Source organism: Saxophila tyrrhenica (genome assembly GCF_035928015.1).
Source record: "Saxophila tyrrhenica strain CCFEE 5935 chromosome Unknown scaffold_1, whole genome shotgun sequence".
Lineage (NCBI taxonomy): Eukaryota > Fungi > Ascomycota > Dothideomycetes > Mycosphaerellales > Extremaceae > Saxophila > Saxophila tyrrhenica.
Genome location: NW_027041733.1, coordinates 58,504 through 77,358, shown reverse-complemented (window position 1 = coordinate 77,358; position 18,855 = coordinate 58,504). Strand labels below are relative to the sequence as shown.

The following is an 18,855-nucleotide window of genomic DNA, read 5'->3' as shown; positions in this document are numbered from 1 at the left end:
TGCGATCGAATAGCTGATAGTGAGGGCGGCGAGCCCGAATCCATAGTGTGGGATGTAGCCGACGTGGTGGTGCTGCTCCTGCCTCCTACCACGTTCGGAGGTGTGTCTGCATCGAACGTAGAGTGGATGAGACTGATTCGGCGTTGTCATCAGTATAGTGTAAGAGAGCTCGAGCAAGACCTGGTTGTGACGGAGGTGGTGTTAAATTGCCACGAAAACCTCAAATCATCTTTCGTATTCCTCGCAGCTTCCTCCGCCAGCTGTCACCATACCCAAGCTCCACCACTCCCTGACCCATCGGCCATGCCGCGCTCCCCATCGGATAGTCCAGCTTCCCAGGAATCTGTGTCATGATCATGCGTGGCCATCGATCGGTACAAACGCTTTTGACGTTGCACAGACTCCTCAAGCCTTCTTCACCCGCAAACCTGCCGTATCCAGAGCCCTTCGTGCCACCGAACGGAAGCTGCACAGCATAGAAGACAGCGAAGTCGTTGACGGCGACCATGCCGCTCTTCACCTCTCGGGCCACTCGCTGCAGTTGAGCTATGGCAGCGGACGAAGACACTGGGCCAAAGACGCTGCACCCAAGTCCGAACATTGAGCTGTTGGTGATGGTGATGGCTTCGTCGACACTCACTGCTCGCATCAGAACGCAGATGGGCGCGAAGAGCTCTTCCTGTGCGATACGCATGTTGGGAGTGACATCGGCCAACATCGTCGGCTCGAAGTAATGTCCCTTAGGATACTTGTGATGATGGTACCGATGGCCACCAGCAAGTAATGTGGCACCTTGGGCAACAGCCTCGCTGATCAGTTGTTCCAGGCGGTCAAAGGATGCCGCCGAAATCATGCCGCCCATATCGACCGTGCCGTCTTCGTCATCTAGATCACTTCCAGGGCGCAGGTTTTGGATGCGCTCCAGGAGGTAGTCCTTCAGTCGGTTATATGCCTGCGGCATTGCGACGATACGCTCAAGACCAATGCAGTTCTGTCCAGCCGATTGAAAGACGCCTCTCATCAAAATGCTAGCAATTCTGTTCATCTCGTTCGGATGCTCCAGCTTGCCTTTCGGGTGGTCCAAGACGATTGCTGCATCTTTACCTCCGAGCTCAACGCACAGCGGTGTCAGAGCTTTCGCGGCGCTCTTTGCGACTTCGTGAGCGACGGGTCGGCTTCCGATGAACGTCAGATGGCCCAGTCCTGGATGGCTGGCGAAGTAAGATGCAGTCTGCGGCCAGCAGGAAATAGCATGGACAAGGTCGGGGTCATGACCACATGCTGAGAGTGCTGAGCGGACAATATTGGCGAAGTAGGTGGACGACCATGCAGTCTGTTCGCTGCCCTTGACTACTATGGCGTTTCCGGAGAACAAGGCGCTGATGATAGGTCCGACCAGGTTGTGGAAGGGGTAGCTGCGCAATTTGGTCAGCTCAAGCGCACACAGAGCAGGCCCAGAACATAATAGACGGACTTCCAGCTCACGCATGCACCCACGACTCCCAAAGGCTCATACCGCACTTCATTCTTCTTGTAGAACATCAGAAAGTTAGTTGGGCGGCGCCCTGGCTGCAAGGCTTTCTCGCCATGGTCGATGGTCCATTTCAACTTTTCCGCCGTCACCAGGATCTCGCCGAAGAGCGCATCAACCCGCGTCTTGCCACTGTCCAGACAGGCTGCTCGAGCAATAGGCTCTTGGTTCTCCAGAAGGAAGTTGAGCAGAGTCCTTAAGGCACGGCGGCGCTGTGCAAAAGTCGTCTTGGCCCATTCAACCTGGGCTTTCGCGGCCTTGTCAATGATCCGATCAATGCCATCCGGAGTGGTTGGATTGACGAGCCCCAGAAGCTGCCCCGTTGCTGGCGCGTAGCATTGAATGGCCGTAGACCCAGATATCTTGATCGACGGTTCGTCCAGAGTCTTTCCCTGCCATCCTGGCTTGCATTGTTCAGGGGCTGGGACATCGATGTCGATGGCTGCCTCCCCCAAGCGCTGTCGATGGCGGCGCAGCAGCCATACCAGAGCGATGAAGCATATCGCAGTGATCGCGACTTTCAAGTGCAACGGCGTGTCCTGATCGAGCTCCATAGCTTCGACTTGTCGCGTCTGGTTCGTGAGGCAAGTTTGAGTGGGCTCGGAAGGTCTGCTCCGACCTCGGTTTGAAATGTTTTGACGAGGTTGCTCTTGCTTCTGTACCTATCTGCCATCAACATCTACATTTCCACATTAATCTTCAAGATCCTCCTAAATCGCTGTATACAGCAGCGATAACTATCATAATGGGCATCTCAGTGGGCGACAAATTTCCGGAAGGCGTCAAGTTTGAGTAAGTGACCAAACAAGAGCAGAATACGCCAGATTACGAAGCCACCAAACTAATTGAAAGCAGATGGGCGCCCATTGACACCGGAGACCCAACCTCCTGCTCTATGCCACAAGATTACGATGCGTCCAAGGAATGGAAAGGCAAGAGAGTAGTTCTTGTCTCCGTGCCAGGAGCATTTACGCCCGGCTGTCAAGCCCGCCACCTTCCACCCTACGTCTCGAACATCGATAAGATTCTCCAGAAGAATGTAGACTTGGTAGCTGTCATTGCTTCCAACGATGGCTGGGTGATGAGTGCTTGGGGGAAAGTGAATGGTGTAAATGTAAATTGCGGCTCAGTCGTCAAGCATGAAGCCGCAGATTGGAGCTGACGGTATTCCACCAGAACTCCGAGAAGATCTTGTTCTTGTCAGACACCAAGACCCAGTATGCAAAGCAGATCGGCTGGATGGCAGGAATGGGTGAGCGCAACGGTAGATGGGCCATGATTATTGAAAAGGATGGTACCATTAGCTATGCCGAGCAGGAGAAGGATCCTCGACAGGTTACGGTGAGTAAATGTCATGAGGGCCGCCTTGACATGGCTAACATTTTCTCAGGTATCTGGTGCCGATGCGATCCTTGCGAAGCTGTAGGACAACGTACGGTCAGTTGGACTGTTCAATAAAGATGATAAAACCGCCATGCAACTTGCTCAACTTCGACATGCGCAATGTCTACTTCGCCGGAAGGTCCAGCAACATTTGCACTGTACTTGCAGATTGAGTGTGTTTTCCCAGCACGGGCGATAACCCTCCCATCTCTTTCGCGCCGCCGTTATTTAAGGCTTCGACAAGTCTAACGCACCAACAGGCGCCTTGTCGAGGCTTGCGGCAAAGCAGCGGCATTTCGAACGCCATGTAGCCGCTTGGTGCCCCTAAAAGTTATTTCATGTCATCGAGCTCCCCGCAAGTAGTACATCAACCGCTGCCACTTCTTTCGCTGTCTGCTACCTGGTGACCGCCCAGCATCACCAAGTCTCCCCGGATTCGACGGTAAAAACAACCTTGACAGCCTTGCCGGAACTAACGGAACATGAACACTAGGAAGAGTCATGAGATACGAACATGCAGCCAACACCCGAATGCTTGCTTGTTTCATCCTTTTCATGCAGCAATGCCTAGATCCTCGGGGGCTGAGAATGGTTTACGGCGTTGGCGTCAAAATTTCATTGGCCGTCCTGTGCATCCTTCAGGCGATACGCTCCTCGGTGCAGCAAGGCTGTGCTTTTAATAAGAAAGGCACAGCACCCTGCAACCGCTCGCCAGCCTTGTGGTGGGCTGTCCATAAGTATTGCTCGGTGTCGCTGTTCGGCGTCCAAGGAAGGATTCGAAGTGTTCTCACACACTAACCTGACATTCTCTACGAGACCATCCTTTACTACCGCAACCGCAAATCGATCACTCTATCGGAGATGGCTGCAGAGTTGCAAGCAGAAGCTCCAGCACCACCCTACGCACATCAAGATCAGCACACGTTCAAGTCTGAACCGTAAGTACGCTTTAGAACTGCAGTATCGCACACATCAGGACCAATGTTTTCGCAGTGGATACGCACCTCAAGCGTAGCCCAACTATGTACAAGAGCAACCGATGATAGTGCCCTTGAGCCGTCTCCGAGATGAGCCAGAATGGATCAACTGCCCGTTCTGCCACCACATAGCGAAGACGAAGGTCGAGAAAGAGGATTCTGGGACGACAGCGTGAGTCCAATGCTTCCCAGAGGAAGCCTGGCAACCTACATTGTGAGAACGATTTAGCTGACAACACTTCTCCACAGCCTCGTCGGCGGCCTCCTGTGCCTCGTCTGCATCTGCCTCGCATGTCTGCCGTGCATGCTCGGCTGGGCGAACAACATCGATCACAAGTGTGGCGCTTGCGGCAAGCCGCTCACGCACAAGCATCACGACGGCGAGACGCAGGTGGTGGAAGCGGCGAGGGCTGCGGAGGCTGGGCAGATGGGGCAGGAGGGACAGGCGCCGGTGCAGTATCAGCAGCCGCAGGTTCCGCAGGCGGTTGTGCATACGGAGAGGGATAAGATGGAGGGTGCTTGAGGATCGTGGAAATGTTGATGTTAGTGCTCATGTCCAATGTCTTCCTCTTCTTCACAGCTTCGCTCTGACCGTCGCGACTAGGGTCGCCGTGCACTCAACACTGCAACAGTATGCAACGAATGCCTCGCCATCGATGGTTCGTTCGGCTCAAGTAAGATATGCTGAGCTACACAAGACTCAGCTTGCCGAGCTCATACTCTACACAGTACGACGAAACAAAGCGCCCTCCGATTGCGCAGTTGACACAGTGTCTTATAGGCGCGTCAACGACCATCTTCATGCAGCTCCCGCAGACTCTGATAGAATGCTGTGTCTTGTGGGACTTTGTTTGCTTCCCAGTATTGATCGAAGCCACCACAATGTCAAGACCTGGATTCCCCTCCTCCTCCAACCACGCGCGGAAAGCGTACAGCTTCATCAAGCTCGCAGTGTGTTTCGCCAGCAACTCGTCGGCCATGTTCGTGAAGGCGTCACCATGGTGCTTGTTCTCCACGAGTAGTTCCAGGAGCCTGAACACCAGTCGTGCATCGGGGTCTGTAACAGTAGGCAAGTCGAGCGCAACAGCGACCGTCTTCTGCACTGCAGCAAGTGCTTTCGCTTGCAGTTCAGGCAACATGTACTTCTGCGCCGCTGCGTAGACCGCAATGTCGCCTTCCACGTCGTCGCTGACCCCGTACTCGAAGCCATAAATGTGACGCAGCACGACGTTTACAGCGTAATACGAGTCTTCTTTGAATTCGATAGTACTCTGCTGGGCTTCGGCGAAAGCACTGTCAGGCTTGAGAAGTGCCTTGAAGTAGTCGGAGCCGCTGTTGTACAGCACCATCTTGTGGCATTTGAATTCTCGCCCGTCCGTCTTGATGATGATGTCCGAGAACGTGTCGTTATCGAAGAAGCTGCAGAGGTCAGTATCCATTAGAATAGAGAGGAAGCTTATGGTGTCCATACCCTCGTGCATCCATCGTCAGCGACATCTCTTTCAAGGCCCACCTCGCGGACCGCTTCACCGATGTGTTAGATGCTGATAAGGAGGTTGGAGGTGAACTCAGAAATTTCCGGCTACAGTGCGATAGCAGCCATAGGAAATGAGGTGAGGTCATTGGTACCACACAGCATGTGAGATCACATGCTGAAAGGTCAACCAGAATGCAAGAGATCAAATTGGAAGAAATACTGATGAGCTGCTCATGACTGGGAGAACAAAGGATGTGAGGAGGTCAAATGGAGAAGCTCTTCGACAGCATCAAGATCAAGGACATGAGCAGTTGAACAGGTACCAACCACGTGACGCTCATCTTCAACTTGAAACTCCTTTGGGCTCACCACTGGCTAATGCAGGTTGAGGATACCATTGAGTCTCTTGCCAGCAGCTCCACGGCTCGATCTTGCGGTTATACCGACCCTACCGCCGGGCTGCTGCCCGACCAGAAGCTTGAATTCGTCATTAGTCTTTACCTGCCTCCTTCCCTCCATCTTGACGCATGCTATCTTCGCTCCAGCGTCCTCCGTAAATCATGCCTTCTCAATTTTGCACTGCTTGCTCTGCTCTCCAGCCAAGTAGGCAGTCGCCCACACATACCCAGCAGCGCAATCGAGCTTCTGGAAGACCCGCACCTCTCGCCGACTCAACGCGTGGTATCCAGGATGCTCAGATTCCCACCGATGTAGCCGAGATCAACAGAGTGATAGCGGTTTGGGGAGTCTACGTGTGCGTTCCCAACTCGGCAGAGGTGGCTTAGATTGTGCGTGCTATCCAGGGACGTCCACGAGCAACATTTGCAGACCCTGAGCTTGTGTCTTCCATTCACACAGTCGGCTATGGAGTCTAGCACTTGGTCCAGAGCTTGATTGTCGTCCTCTTCGAGCCATGCGCGGAACTCCTTCTGCTTCATCATCGAGGCCATGTGACGCTGGATCAACACTTTGCTTGTCGCCTGAAACGGTTTCTCTTCGCGCTCGTGAAGCAGCTTGATGACCTCAAAGACATGGGCTGTGGCTACATCATCGCGCTTCTTCAGTTCCTCAAGAGCAGTGTTGACTGCCGCCAGAGCCTTCGATGCGAGTCTGGGAAAGAGGTATTTGTGCGCGGCGTCGTAGACGTGAAGGTGGAAAATCGCCGGGCAACTGTACTCGTCGCCGTCTTCTACCTTTTTGGTCTGTACCTTAGGTCGATAATCGAAGTCGTAGATGTAGCGCAGCATCGCCCCGACCGCCTCAGGGTGGTCATCCTTGAGCTCGATGACTGAAAGCGTGCGTTCGATGAAGTTGCCATCCGGATCAAGGAGCTTTTCGAAGTAGGCGGATGCTTTGCAGAGGATGATTTTGTGGCATTTGAACTCGAGATGGCCGGATTTGATGGTGATGTCGGAAAACTTTTCGCGGTTGCAGTAGCTGGAAAGCGTAAGCGGTGTTACTTAAGGCGGTGCCTAGTAGTGCTCACTCTTAGTACTCAGTGAGCGCCATAGCGGTCGTGCTCGATCGCGGTGCGCGGATGATGGAAGAAGAGCTGAACGGCAGTAGTAGCAAGTCTTACAAGATGGGGATGAAGTGACTTTAAAGAAACCAGCTGAGCACGTGACGAATCTGTGAAACCAACCTTTGCCACGAAGTGAAACCCGCGCCAATCGTCTATACCTTCACCCTATCTACAACACCTGATCCTTAACATACAAATCCACATACTCATGCACCGGCATCCCATACAACGTCTGCGGGTCATTCCCCAAATCCACCAGCTTCTTTGTATGCTCCGCCGAGAAATGCGGCTCGATATGCCTCTTGTACTTGGCCAGGATCTCCGGCTTGGCCTCTTCTCTTCTCAAGCGGTGTCCGAGCGGCGCCTCCACGACCTCTTCGTCCAGCACCGTGCCGTCCTTTAGTCGGACCGTGAGCGCGTTCGAGATCGTCCGCTTCTCCGGGTCGTGGTAGTCGGCGGTGAACTGCGGGTCTTCGACGCACTTGATCTTTTGGCGCAGGGACTCTACAAGCGGGGAGTTGGCGGCTTCGGAGTCGTCGTTGTAGTCTGTTGCTTCCAGGCGGTCGTAGTTGAACATCACGGAGCACATGTATTGTACGCAATGGTCACGGTCGGCGTAGTTCTCCATGGGCTTGAACTGCTTGTCGATGATGCGGATGCAGGCTTCATGCGTGCGGTTAGTGACCTCCTCGATATCCTCAGCGGTCTTGCCCATGGCTTTCAGCTTCTTGTTCAAGCGCTGTGCAGCTTCGATCGCGGTTTGAGAGTGGAACTCGGCGGGGTAGGAGACCTTGAAGAGCACGTTCTCCATCACGTAGGAGCCGTAGGGACGCTGGAAGCGGAAGTTCTTGTTGCCAAAGTTGACGTCGTAGAAGCCCCAGACGGGGGTGGTGAGGACGGTGGGGACACCCTTCTCGCCGCGCTGGACCTTGAGGACGAGGTTGATGGCGCGCTCGCAGGCGTCTCCGGCTGCCCAGGACTTCCTGGACATAGCGTTGGGGGAATGACGGTACGTTCGGAGGGACTGGCCGTCGACCCAGGCTTGCGAGATGGCGTCGCGGGTTTGAGTTTCGTCGAGGCCGAACATCTTTGCTACCACTGCGGTTGACGCAACCTTGACCAGTACGACGTGGTCCAGACCGACCTTGTTGAAGCTGTTCTCCAGAGCCATGCAACCCTGGATCTCATGTGCCATGACCATGGCCTCAAGAACGTCCTTGACCGTGAAAATCTTGCCGCCGTTGATCTTCTGCGAACCAGACTGGTTGGTCCTGTTGATGTAGTCGGCAGCGGACAAGATGGCACCCAGGTTGTCTGATGGGTGTCCCCACTCAGCTGCCAGCCAACAGTCGTTGAAGTCCAGCCATCTGATCATAGCTCCAATGTTGAAAGCTCCCAACACTGGGTCGAGGACGTAGGGTGTCCCTGGCACGCGGGTGCCATTGGGGACTTGTGTGCCAGGAACAACCGGTCCGAGGAGTTGTTTGCATAGAGGGAACTCGAGGGCTTTCAGACCGCAGCCGAGAGTATCTAGGAAGACGAAGCGGGCAGTGTCAAGCTATCATCTATTAGCAGGTGTTCCATAGCCCATGTCTTGAGATCTTTCATACCGCAAGCTCGGAATCAACCTTGTAGTTGTGCACATACTGCGCAGTGTCCTTGATCTCGTAGTCGTAGTCCTGCTTCACCGCCTGGTCGGGCAGGTTGGATTTGGGAGCCATTGAAGCTGAGAAGGCCCGTATACTCTGCGACTGTCTGGCGGGCTGCTGCGAGAAGGACTTTTGGGCGAGGATGGAGGTGGAGCGGAGCGGAGTGGCTGTTCGCTGGACACTGCGTGCTGCTGTCCGGAGGGCGCTGCGGGCGGCGAGGGAGGACATGGTGGAGGAAGAGGGTAGATGCTCCTGTCGCTCTCGAGGTCTGCGGCAGCTCCAATGTTTTCTAGAGCTTCAGCTTCTTCTGCAGTGGTTGGTAGCTCCTACTTCGGAGCCAGCAGAACACCAGCCCGTGAATATCCGCACTGGAAGCCATTGACCTCGGCTCTCACTACCAAGGCACACCACGTCCGGACGACATGCTCCGAACCCCAACAACATCAATGCGTCTCTTGGTGTGCTTGGCCATACCGCCTCCTTCACCATACCGACCTTCAAGGACTTCCGGAAGCGCCTGAGTATACGTAGCAATGTAAACGATAGCGAGCAACAGGCGTCCGCGCCTAAGCAGTATGATCCGCCACCAGGACGACCACCTCATCCACTGCCAGCGGTGGTACACAATGGACGACGATACAGTCAAGACCAACTGCAATACCTCATCAATGAGGTGAAAGACCATCACATCACCCGTGGATCGTTACTGAAGCTCGTCGAGCACGAGACCGAATCATCTGTACCGGCGAGAGCAGTGGGAGCCAGCATCTTGCCGACTCCGTTCCCCAAAGCCCGGTATGATGAGGCCATCGAGCTGCAGCAGGCGTATTGCGAGCTCTATATGCGAGTCGCATCAGACCCGGACTGGCTGTACAAGGTGCTGGAGCCACTGAAGAACCATGACCGCTTCTTTGATGTCCTGTGGGAGGTCTACGAGAAGGTCCGTGAAGCGGGTGCTGTACAGAATGTCGTCTGCTGTGTCTTCAGAAACGACTACATGATTCATCAACCACCAGATCAGTCCGAAGCAGAACTGAAGCAAGTCGAGATGAACACCTTCTCGTGTGCTGGTGCCGCCCACGCCGAGAGGATTGCGAATGTGCACAAGCATCTTGCTCGCGTGCGTGATTGCGAGACAGGCCCTTCATCCAGCAGCAGCACGGCTCTCCCAAGCAACGGCAACGTCTCCTCCATCGTCGACATGCTCCAGACCGCCCACACCATCTACACATCCAGAAACCCCACTCCCCACCAGAAATGCATCCTCATCACCGTCCAGCCCTTCAACTTCAACGTCGCCGACGAACGTCCCATCGAGCTCGCCCTCTGGGACGCCAACATCCCCTGCTACCGCGTCGAATGGCGGACCCTCGTGTCCCACACCACTCTCACCTCCGACCATACTCTCCTGTTCAAACCACCTTTCGGCTCCGCCGAACGCGAAGTCAGCGTCCTCTACTACCGCGGCGGCTACGTGATCGAAGAATACAAGCCCTCCGGCCGCGAGCTCCGGATCCGCCTCGAAATCTCCCGCGCCATCAAATGTCCCGACATCCTGACCCATCTCGCGGGTTTCAAGACCGTGCAAGCAGCTCTCACGGAATCCGGCGCCCTTGAACGCTTCCTCCCAGACCAACCCGAGAACGTTCAGCGTATCCGCCGCACCTTCATGCACATGCAAGCCCTAGACACCACACCCCGCGGCCGCCACTTCCGCGCCACAGCGACCTACGAACCGTGCTCCCTCAACCAGCCCGCTGTACATATGCCTTCACAGCCCAGTGACCCCGGCGGCGGGGGCTGGGTCCTCAAACCCAACCGCGACGGCGGCGGACACAACGTCTACCGCGCCGCCATCCTGCCGTTCCTGCGCTCGCAGCCGGAGGAGGGTTGGGGGAAGTATACCATGATGCAGATGATTGAGCCGCCGGCGACGGAGGGGACGTTGATGGCGAGCGAGGGGTTGTATCATGGGGCTGTGATTTCGGAGTTGGGGGTCTTGGGGACGTGTGTTTGGGAGAGGAAGGAAGGTGGAGGGGTGGGGGTGGTGATGAATGAGGTTGGTGGATGGACGTTCAAGACGAAGCCGGTGGGCGTGGATGAGATGAGTGTGGTCAAGGGTTTTGGGTGTTTCGACTGTCCGATGCTTGCTGACTGACTAGAGCTTGCACGTAACCATTACTGATGTGAATGGGATCAAACAAACCGGCTCGCGCCATCTGTTACCGCATATACTCGCTAGAACTCCACGCAGCCTAAATCTCATCTACCTACCTCATCCTTACGATCGCTCACTCCACCGGTATCCCATCATACTCCCCATACCCGAGCGCCAGGTTCATATTCTGCAGACACTGCGTCGCCGCCCCCTTGAGCAAATTATCAATCGTCACGTTAATCACCGCCCGCTTCCCGCTCGAGTGCACCGCGAAGCCTCCAATCTCCACCCCGTGCTTGCCCGCGATCAATTTCACCTGCGGACTCTCGCCGGAGACTCTGATGAGTTTTTCCGTGTCGTAGCGGTCTTGGTACAGCTGTCGCACGTCCCGCGAAGCCATTTGTTGGGCCAGCGGGAGGGAGATGGTGTGGTGGATGCCTGCGAACCAGACGGCGACGTGCGGGACAAAGGCTACGGCCGTGCCGAGCTGGGAGGAGATTTCGCGCTCGTGGATGTGGTCGGTGAGGGAGTAGGCGATCAGGTTGTCGGTCAGATTGTTGACGTCGTTTTTGGGGGAGGGTTTGGTGCCCGCGCCCGAGTAGCCGGACACGCCGAAGACGGTTGGCTGGGCGGGTTGCGCGGCGAGGTGGGGGATGAGGGGTGCGATACCGAGTTGAGCGGCGGTGGCGTAGCAGCCCGGGTTCGAGATGCGGGTTGCGGAGGCGATCTTGTTGCGCTGGACGAGCTCGGGGAGGCCGTAGGTCCAGCCTGAGTCGAAGCGGTAGTCCGCGGAGAGGTCGATGACAACGGCTTCCTTGTGACCGCTCTCGTCGATGGCGTCGACGTAGGGCTTGCAGACGCCGTTCGGTAGGGCCATGACCCAGCAGTCGATTTCCTTCTTCTCTGCCATCCGTCGGATATCGTCTGGTGTAAGGTTTTCGTAGATGATCTCGCGCTTCTCGTAGCCTTTCAGCTTCTTGCCGGCGAGCTCGCGAGAAGAGACGTGTCGCAGGTCCATGTTGGGGTGACGGTTGAGCATGTCAATAAGTGCTTGTCCAGTGTAGCCACGGGCTCCAATGACAGCAACTCGAGACGGGTAGTCCTTTTCGCTGTTCTTGATGCCGAGCGGTGGGTTTGGGTTGGTCGTAGCGTAGCCTCGCCGTTGAGCGGTAGATTTCACTGCTGTTCGTTGCGGTCTCGCGCTCGTTGAGAACGCTCTGGCCTGCTGCTGTGCTTGCTGGCCTTGCTCTCCTCTCATGCCAGCCAGCTGCGCCGCTCTCGACCTTATCCGCTCTGCAGCCGCTGCTGCACGATGGAGTTGCGACTCGAGGTTGATGTCGCCAAACATCTGCCTGCCGTGCTGAACGAACTCGCTCATCAATTGCCTGACCTCTTCTGGGCTTTCGATGCCGTACCAGAACAGCACCTCGCCTTTTCGCGCTATGCTCCCATCAGCCTTCTCTGAGAACCAGGTCAAGTTTTCATCGTCCTGCTTCACGGTCCATGCAAGCTTCGGGAAGTCCCGCTTCAGATTCTGGAAGACGTTGTCTGCAATGTTGGAAAGCCATGCTGATCGGGTCATGGTCAGGGTGGCAAGGTGGGCAAGTTGGTTGTTGTCGGAGGGAGGCAAGACGATAGCAAGGGCTTCCATGCTCTCATCGTAGTACGCCTTGAATTCCCGGTTCTTGAGGCTTTCAAGGTAGCGGTCGACGACGGAGGTCGAGTCGAGACCTTCTCGATCGCGAACAAGAGTCTGCTTCAGCTGGTCCATGCTTTCGAATTCGGAGAGAGTGGATGCCTGTAAGAGCTTTGTGCCACGCCGTATCAACGTGCCAGCGCCAGAATGTGTGAACAGCTCGCGCTCCAGGCTCTCCGGGTGGATAATTGCTACGCTGGAGCTGCGTGGTAGATCGTCCAGCAGAGTCTTGATATCCCGTATCTTACTCCTCGTTCCGTGAATGACCCATGGCTTCTTCATGTATTCGTCGTACTCCTCGTCAAGGTTAATCGCCTCGATAAGCTTGCCGGTCTCCTTGTCGTGGATGCCGCCCTTTTCAGACAGATAGACAATCTTCAAAGGCACCAGCTCTCTTGCCAGCTCAGCTGCAGCCTTATCGGCGTTAACATTGAGCACCTGACCTTCCTCGCTCTCGGCCATGCAGGTCAAAACTGGGATGTAGCCGTCGGCGATAGCTGCCTTGAGAGTGTCCCCGTGGACTTGATTGACCTTCCCTGCGTCAGTATACATCTTCACGAGCGTACCAATGTGCACGACCTACCTCTCCAACGAACTGGTACATGTCCTTGTCCTTGTAGTCTGCCATCAACACCCCCGAAGTGATAGGACGTGCTCGCACACCCCAGCTCTCCAGCGCCTCCACCAGCTTCAAGTTCTCTTCCAAGAACAGCTTCCGTGCTATGCCCAACGTCTTGCCATCCGTAATGCGGATGCCTTCATTGTACTGCGGCTCTACACCAGCTTGCTCGAGGAGTTTGTTTAGCTGTGGACCTGCTCCATGAATGATCACCGGGAACAGACCCATCTGGTTGAGGTTCCGCAGAGAGGCGCATAGTACGTCCAGGTAGTCCGTGAGGATTGCTCCTCCCACCTTGATCACGGCGAATTGCTGGGACGAGACCGAAGTGAACTGCGCCAGATACTGCTGGACCTCTCGCTTCGAGCCGATGTTGTTGAGGACGTTGATGACGGCCGACCGGGCGGAGCCATCGTCATATAGGCGCGGAGTGGCATAGCTCCTCTGCTGTTGTTCCGGTGGTCCAATGGGTTGTCGTTGAGTGTTGCGCTGCGCTGCTACCGCTGTAGACTGTGTTTTTGTAGCGATTCGAGCTCGCCGACCGACCTGGCGGGTGACGACGCGAGTGAGAGACTGCATTGTCGAGGAGGTGTAAGGGACATGCGGCAACTCTGAGGGAGAAGGGAAAGGTCTGAGGTTTCTTCAAAAAGTGCCTCGCATGACTACTGCCGCCCCATTTGCTGCCGCGTTATCGCTAACTTCCCCGCCAAGGCCGAACCTTCTCTGGGCGATAGGGAACTCTCTGACTTCTTACATGTACTTCTCCGTTCAATGAGCCATTATTCGACGTCTCGTCTGTCCCTCATGGCCGAGTGATGGGAGCGTGTGTCTGACTTCACATGCAACCTCGAGACCACGTGACCATGGCTGCTGATGAGCCGCCTGAAGTCCTTGTACCTCCCAAAGGCCACGACAGGAGGTCGAGTGTAGTGGCCCAACTTTGATCTAGACAAACATGCCGTGTTATAAAGCTCTAGCGAGAGATTGAAGCTAAGAAGAACTCGGTAAGTCGAAGTTGATACTTCAACTTCGAGACGGCGCCTAAAGACGACGTGTCAGTCTCTGCCCGCGGTTGACATTTCTTGTGCGACCGCCGCGCTTGCCTCTTCAACAGAGCCAGGGAGACAATCCCGACGACTCCAACAACACTCCTCATCTTAGCCTTCAATGTCGAGTGTCTGCCATTGTTAGATCTCGCTGAGACACCGAGACACTGGCCGTTATTCATTCACTACTAGTAGGAGTACATCAAGTATCGACTGCAAGGAGTCACGACACAGGCACCCTCAACCATGGCTTCTCCGGAGGTGACCGACGATGAGGTCTGTCCACCAGAAGTCGAGCCCATCAGACTGCGATCTTACCAGCAGGAGATGCTCGAGCGGGGCCTGGAACGCAATGTCATCGTGGCCATGGACACTGGCAGTGGCAAGACACATGTGGCCATTTCCCGCATTCAAGCTGAGCTGGAACGGACGACATCCGACAAATTGGTCTGGTTCACCACACCGAGCGTGGCCCTCAGTATGCAGCAGTTCGAGGTCATCAGCGCGCATCTCCCGGCATACCTGGTCAAGATCCTGACTGGGCAAGTTGGTGTGGACGCCTGGACTGATCAATCCATTTGGGATGCCGTCTTGACGAATGTGCGGGTCGTCGTCGGGACGCCTAAGGTTCTGGAAGATGCTCTGACCCATGGCTTCGTCACCATCTCGAGACTCTCGTTGCTCGCGTTCGACGAAGCCCACAGATGCCTTGGCGACAGTCCAATGAACACAATCATGCGAGACTTTTACTATCCCACCAAGGCCAGAGGGGGTGCAGTCCCTCACATTCTCGGTTTATCTGCCTCTCCCATCATGTCTGCGAAGAGTAGCACTCTTGAAGACATTGAGAGGAATTTGGACGCCGTCGCTATTACGCCCAAAATCCATCGTTCGGAGCTGGAGATGCATGTTCATCCTCCTTCGCTAACAACCGTCATGTACTCTGAAGGACTCAACAATCCACCACGGATACTCGAGGCCCTTCAGCGAGTGGTGAATTGCTACGACCTCTCTCAAGACCTTCGCATTCTGGAGCTGCTCAGCATCGGCGATGAGAAGTCGCACAGGGCATCTCAGGCACAGATCAACAAGCCTGGCACGTATTGCTCCAAACAGCTGAAGACACTGTATACTCGAGCGAAAGCGATCCTGGAACAGCTCGGCGGATCCGCAGCAGAATGGTATACCACCCAATGTATCGAGCGATTCAGGGCACGGAACGAATCGCAGTCTCTCATCTTGCCCGATGTCAGTGAGAAAGAGTGGGCCCATCTCACCCGCATCCTTGACGGCGTCTTTCTCTCGAACGATGGCTCAGGGCGCGATACACCAATACCTCCAATGATGAGCGACAAAGTCCATTCGCTTGTGAGAATACTCCAGCAGGAGCCGCCCTCAACACTACGGGCAATCGTCTTCGTCGAGCAGCGGGCGGTGGTAGCTGCCCTGGCCGACCTTCTCCAAAAGGAAGCTGAGCTTCAGCTGTCATTTGGGACATATGTGGGCGCATCGCAGTATGCGAGAAAATCGTCTATAGCCGACCTGGTAGATCTGAGGCAACAGGAACAGGACCTCATCGACTTTCGCGAGGGCAGGAAGAACGTCATGATCGCCACCAATGTTTTGGAGGAAGGCATCGACGTCAGTGCATGCAACCTTGTAGTCTGCTTTGATGAGCCGAAGAATCTGGTGTCGTACGTGCAGCGGCGAGGACGTGCTCGGCAGAGAGGTATGCAATCATTCCTGGGCAGCGATGGTTCTCAACATCGCACAAATCCTTTTGACGAACCGTTTTTGATCTCGGAGACAACTTAACAGTTGCTGATCTACCTGTTTAGAGTCCAAATACGTCGTCTTCCTGTCCCACAATTCTCCAGCCGCCGATCAATCGTCGTGGCAGCGTCTTGAGGCCGAGATGAAGGAAGCATACATGCGAGAACGAGAAGTGGAACCTGTTATCCCCGAGTCGGATGAGGAACTCTCCAGCCGTTCGTACACCGTCCCAAGCACAGGCGCAAGGCTCACTCTACAGAACGCCAAAGCTCATCTCTATCACTTCTGCGCCGTCGCATCGAACCACGCCGGGCCCTATGTGGACGTCAGACCAGAATTCGAGGCGCGAAGTAACGGCGGATCGCGGCCATGGACAGCCCAGGTGACGCTGCCGGCCTTTGTCAGCCCCAGCGTTCGCACGGCTGTAAGCTCCACGGCGTATTCAAGCGAGACCACTGCGATCAAAGATGCAGCCTTTGAGGCGTCCGTCGCCCTCCACAAGGCAGAGCTGGTGAACGACAATCTTCTGCCCTTTGCCAACGAATATGTGCCGGAAGTTGGCCAAGACCACATGGATCAGGCTTCTTTGATGAAGATAGCGCCGCGCGAGTCTGCTTGGAGACGTCTCGCTGGGACGTCCGAAGATCAAGTAGAGTGGTATAAGCATGCGCTCAGCGTTGGTGTCGGCGAGAGCACGATCGAAGTGCTTGTTTACCTTCCGTGTGCCTTTGGCTCTCAGTCGTTGGTCTTCGATCTCTTCTGGAACCGCGAGATCACATTCACAGCCAGGCTAGAGAGCGTAGCCAACTCGATTCCAGAGAACAGTAACGACCAACTCGACGATTTCCGTCGCTTCACGCACACGGTGTTGAGATCGATGCATGGCACCCGCATGCCCGACCGGAAAGAGCGCAACTTCGCCTACATTGTCTCTCCAACCAACGGGATGAGAGACGCAAATCAGGACTTACAAGGGCATGATTCAGCTTCGGCCCTCGAGAGATCGCCTCCCCCTTCAGATCGGCTTCGTACCATTCGTACACCGTATCTTGAAAATGGTACAATGCTCTGGACTGGCGATGAACCTATTACGAATGAAGATGGAGAGAAGGAGGTTCAAGTCACCGCATTCCCACGTCGCAAGAACTTTCTGAGACCGATGGACCCTACTGGTAACGAAGGCGCTGCGCATACTGCTGTGCAGAGTTTGCTAATCAGGGATTGTACGCTGGATCGACTGCCGACTGAGTGAGTCTTGCCTCCTTTTCGTCCCGGAGACCGCTTCGCAGCGTCATACTTTGTCGCACCCGTCCAAGACGGTCACTGACCGCTTCCAGGTATACCATACTTGCGGCATTCGTCCCTTCCATCATGCACCGAGTCGATTTAGCCCTGACTGCACAACGAATGCAGGATGAGGTGCTTCCGGAGGTCTGCTTCGATAACGTAGATCTGCTGGTTCAGGCTACGTGTGCACCCTCGGCCAACGAAGTGTTCGACTACAACCGGCTTGAGTTTCTTGGGGATACCATGTAAGTAATGTCGCGATGGGAGCACCGTCACGGTTCCTTTCGTATTTAGAACCCTTGCTAATCGCCTATCACAGCCTCAAGTTCTACACTGTCCGCCAGGTGTCCGGGGAGCATCTCAATTGGCCAGAGAGATATTTGACACTCGAAGAGCACCGGCTCGTCAGCAACGCCACCCTGTGCAAAGCAGCCGAACGCCTGGGACTTGATCGGTTTATCAACACGAAAGGCTTGGCGAGCGCCAGATGGCGGCCAGACTACCTGGACACTCCCAAAGACAGAACAGAGGTGCAGCGTGAAGTATCCAGCAAAATTCTGGCAGACGTGGTTGAAGCTTTGATCGGAGCCGGCTACGTCGATGGAGGCGAGCAGAAGGCCTTTTCTTGCTTACGAACTCTCCTGCCGGAGGGACACTGGTACCCGCACGCAGATCCGATCAGTGCAATGCTCGAGAAGGTTCTCACGATGGATGTGCCTAGTGTGCGTCCTCTGGAGGAACTTATCGGCCACAGCTTCAAACGTCCGGCTCTCCTTCTCGAAGCCATCACGCACGCTTCGTTCCCCCACAACACTGGCCTGTCCTACGAACGCCTAGAGTTTCTCGGAGATGCTGTGTTGGACATGCTCATTGCCCCAAAGCTCTTCGAACACCCGCGGAAGCTGCCCGAGTGGACCATGTCTCGTTACCACGATGCTATAGCCAACGGGAAGTTCCTCAGCTACTGCTGCCTTGCCTTCTCGACGGAGGAGAAGAGCTACGACGCTGCCTTGCCGACCACCGCCACCGGCCGCGGTGTCGGACTTCAGGAGACAGTGCGGACCATCCACCTCTACGACTTCCTGCGATGCGGAGCACAAGTGTCTCAGGTCAAGCGGCAGGCTGAGGGAGCCTTTAGGCAAGCCCGTGAAACGATCGACAACGCTTTGCACAATGGAGAAGAGTATCCATGGCCCGAGATTATGGCTCTCGAGGCCCCAAAGTTCTTCTCAGACATGATCGAATCCGTCCTCGGAGCCATCTACCTCGACTCCGAAGGCGATCTCGCCGCCTGCGAGCGCTTCCTTCAGAAACTCGGGGTGGCCGCAATATTGAAGAGGATGCTTGATGACCACGTCGAAGCAGTGTATCCGAAAGAACAGCTCGGCATTCTTGTTAGTGGGAAGGAGGTCAAGTACAAGACTACTGCGAGCAAGATGGAAGATGGGAAGAAGGCTTTCTCGTGTGCTGTGCTGGTTGATGACAAACCCACGGCGACTGCAGAAGGCTGTGGGAATAAAGAAGAAGCGGAGGCGAGGGCTGCGAGGGCGGCTGTGAGGGTGTTGGAAGAAGGGAGGAAGGCTTGCTTTAAGAAAAGGAAGCTTGATTCGGTGACGGGGGCGGAAGAAGATCTTGTTGATTTGACGGCCCACTAGTCGTGGGAACATGTGGTGTGAGAGTAGCATTGCGGTCGTTAGGTTGGCAGTGAGCATCTCAGTTGAACGATTCTACCATACC

At 55.3% G+C, this 18,855-nt stretch overlaps 9 protein-coding genes across 9 annotated transcripts; 4 read left to right on the top strand and 5 right to left on the bottom strand.

Annotated features, from left to right (window-relative positions):
- Positions 1 to 220: 220 nt before the first annotated feature.
- Positions 221 to 2,085, bottom strand: MSC7 (Meiotic Sister-Chromatid recombination aldehyde dehydrogenase; the record flags this gene model as incomplete). Its single annotated transcript, XM_064797306.1, has 2 exons — positions 221 to 1,415; positions 1,475 to 2,085. 2 exons carry the CDS (start codon positions 2,083 to 2,085, stop codon positions 221 to 223), a joined length of 1,806 nt encoding a protein of 601 aa, XP_064663540.1.
- A 191-nt stretch (positions 2,086 to 2,276) lies between these two features.
- LTR77_000037 (uncharacterized protein) lies at positions 2,277 to 2,957 on the top strand (the record flags this gene model as incomplete). The annotated part of the gene is made up of 4 exons (XM_064797305.1): positions 2,277 to 2,323; positions 2,387 to 2,645; positions 2,708 to 2,872; positions 2,922 to 2,957. 4 exons carry the CDS (start codon positions 2,277 to 2,279, stop codon positions 2,955 to 2,957), a joined length of 507 nt encoding a protein of 168 aa, XP_064663539.1.
- Positions 2,958 to 3,991: 1,034 nt separating this feature from the next.
- On the top strand, positions 3,992 to 4,398 carry LTR77_000036 (uncharacterized protein; the record flags this gene model as incomplete). The annotated part of the gene is made up of 2 exons (XM_064797304.1): positions 3,992 to 4,063; positions 4,141 to 4,398. 2 exons carry the CDS (start codon positions 3,992 to 3,994, stop codon positions 4,396 to 4,398), a joined length of 330 nt encoding a protein of 109 aa, XP_064663538.1.
- Positions 4,399 to 4,580: 182 nt separating this feature from the next.
- Positions 4,581 to 5,376, bottom strand: LTR77_000035 (uncharacterized protein; the record flags this gene model as incomplete). Its single annotated transcript, XM_064797303.1, has 2 exons — positions 4,581 to 5,310; positions 5,363 to 5,376. The coding sequence occupies 2 exons, from the start codon at positions 5,374 to 5,376 to the stop codon at positions 4,581 to 4,583; spliced, it is 744 nt and encodes a 247-aa protein (XP_064663537.1).
- A 663-nt stretch (positions 5,377 to 6,039) lies between these two features.
- LTR77_000034 (uncharacterized protein) lies at positions 6,040 to 6,877 on the bottom strand (the record flags this gene model as incomplete). The annotated part of the gene is made up of 2 exons (XM_064797302.1): positions 6,040 to 6,805; positions 6,864 to 6,877. The coding sequence occupies 2 exons, from the start codon at positions 6,875 to 6,877 to the stop codon at positions 6,040 to 6,042; spliced, it is 780 nt and encodes a 259-aa protein (XP_064663536.1).
- A 182-nt stretch (positions 6,878 to 7,059) lies between these two features.
- Positions 7,060 to 8,767, bottom strand: PDH1_1 (ATP-binding cassette transporter CGR1; the record flags this gene model as incomplete). The annotated part of the gene is made up of 2 exons (XM_064797301.1): positions 7,060 to 8,448; positions 8,501 to 8,767. 2 exons carry the CDS (start codon positions 8,765 to 8,767, stop codon positions 7,060 to 7,062), a joined length of 1,656 nt encoding a protein of 551 aa, XP_064663535.1.
- A 347-nt stretch (positions 8,768 to 9,114) lies between these two features.
- Positions 9,115 to 10,697, top strand: LTR77_000032 (uncharacterized protein; the record flags this gene model as incomplete). The annotated part of the gene is made up of 2 exons (XM_064797300.1): positions 9,115 to 9,158; positions 9,182 to 10,697. The coding sequence occupies 2 exons, from the start codon at positions 9,115 to 9,117 to the stop codon at positions 10,695 to 10,697; spliced, it is 1,560 nt and encodes a 519-aa protein (XP_064663534.1).
- A 133-nt stretch (positions 10,698 to 10,830) lies between these two features.
- On the bottom strand, positions 10,831 to 13,591 carry ARG6 (Protein arg-6, mitochondrial; the record flags this gene model as incomplete). Its single annotated transcript, XM_064797299.1, has 2 exons — positions 10,831 to 12,924; positions 12,977 to 13,591. The coding sequence occupies 2 exons, from the start codon at positions 13,589 to 13,591 to the stop codon at positions 10,831 to 10,833; spliced, it is 2,709 nt and encodes a 902-aa protein (XP_064663533.1).
- A 713-nt stretch (positions 13,592 to 14,304) lies between these two features.
- On the top strand, positions 14,305 to 18,773 carry dcl2 (Dicer-like protein 2; the record flags this gene model as incomplete). The annotated part of the gene is made up of 4 exons (XM_064797298.1): positions 14,305 to 15,787; positions 15,897 to 17,079; positions 17,169 to 17,363; positions 17,438 to 18,773. 4 exons carry the CDS (start codon positions 14,305 to 14,307, stop codon positions 18,771 to 18,773), a joined length of 4,197 nt encoding a protein of 1,398 aa, XP_064663532.1.
- Positions 18,774 to 18,855: the final 82 nt, after the last annotated feature.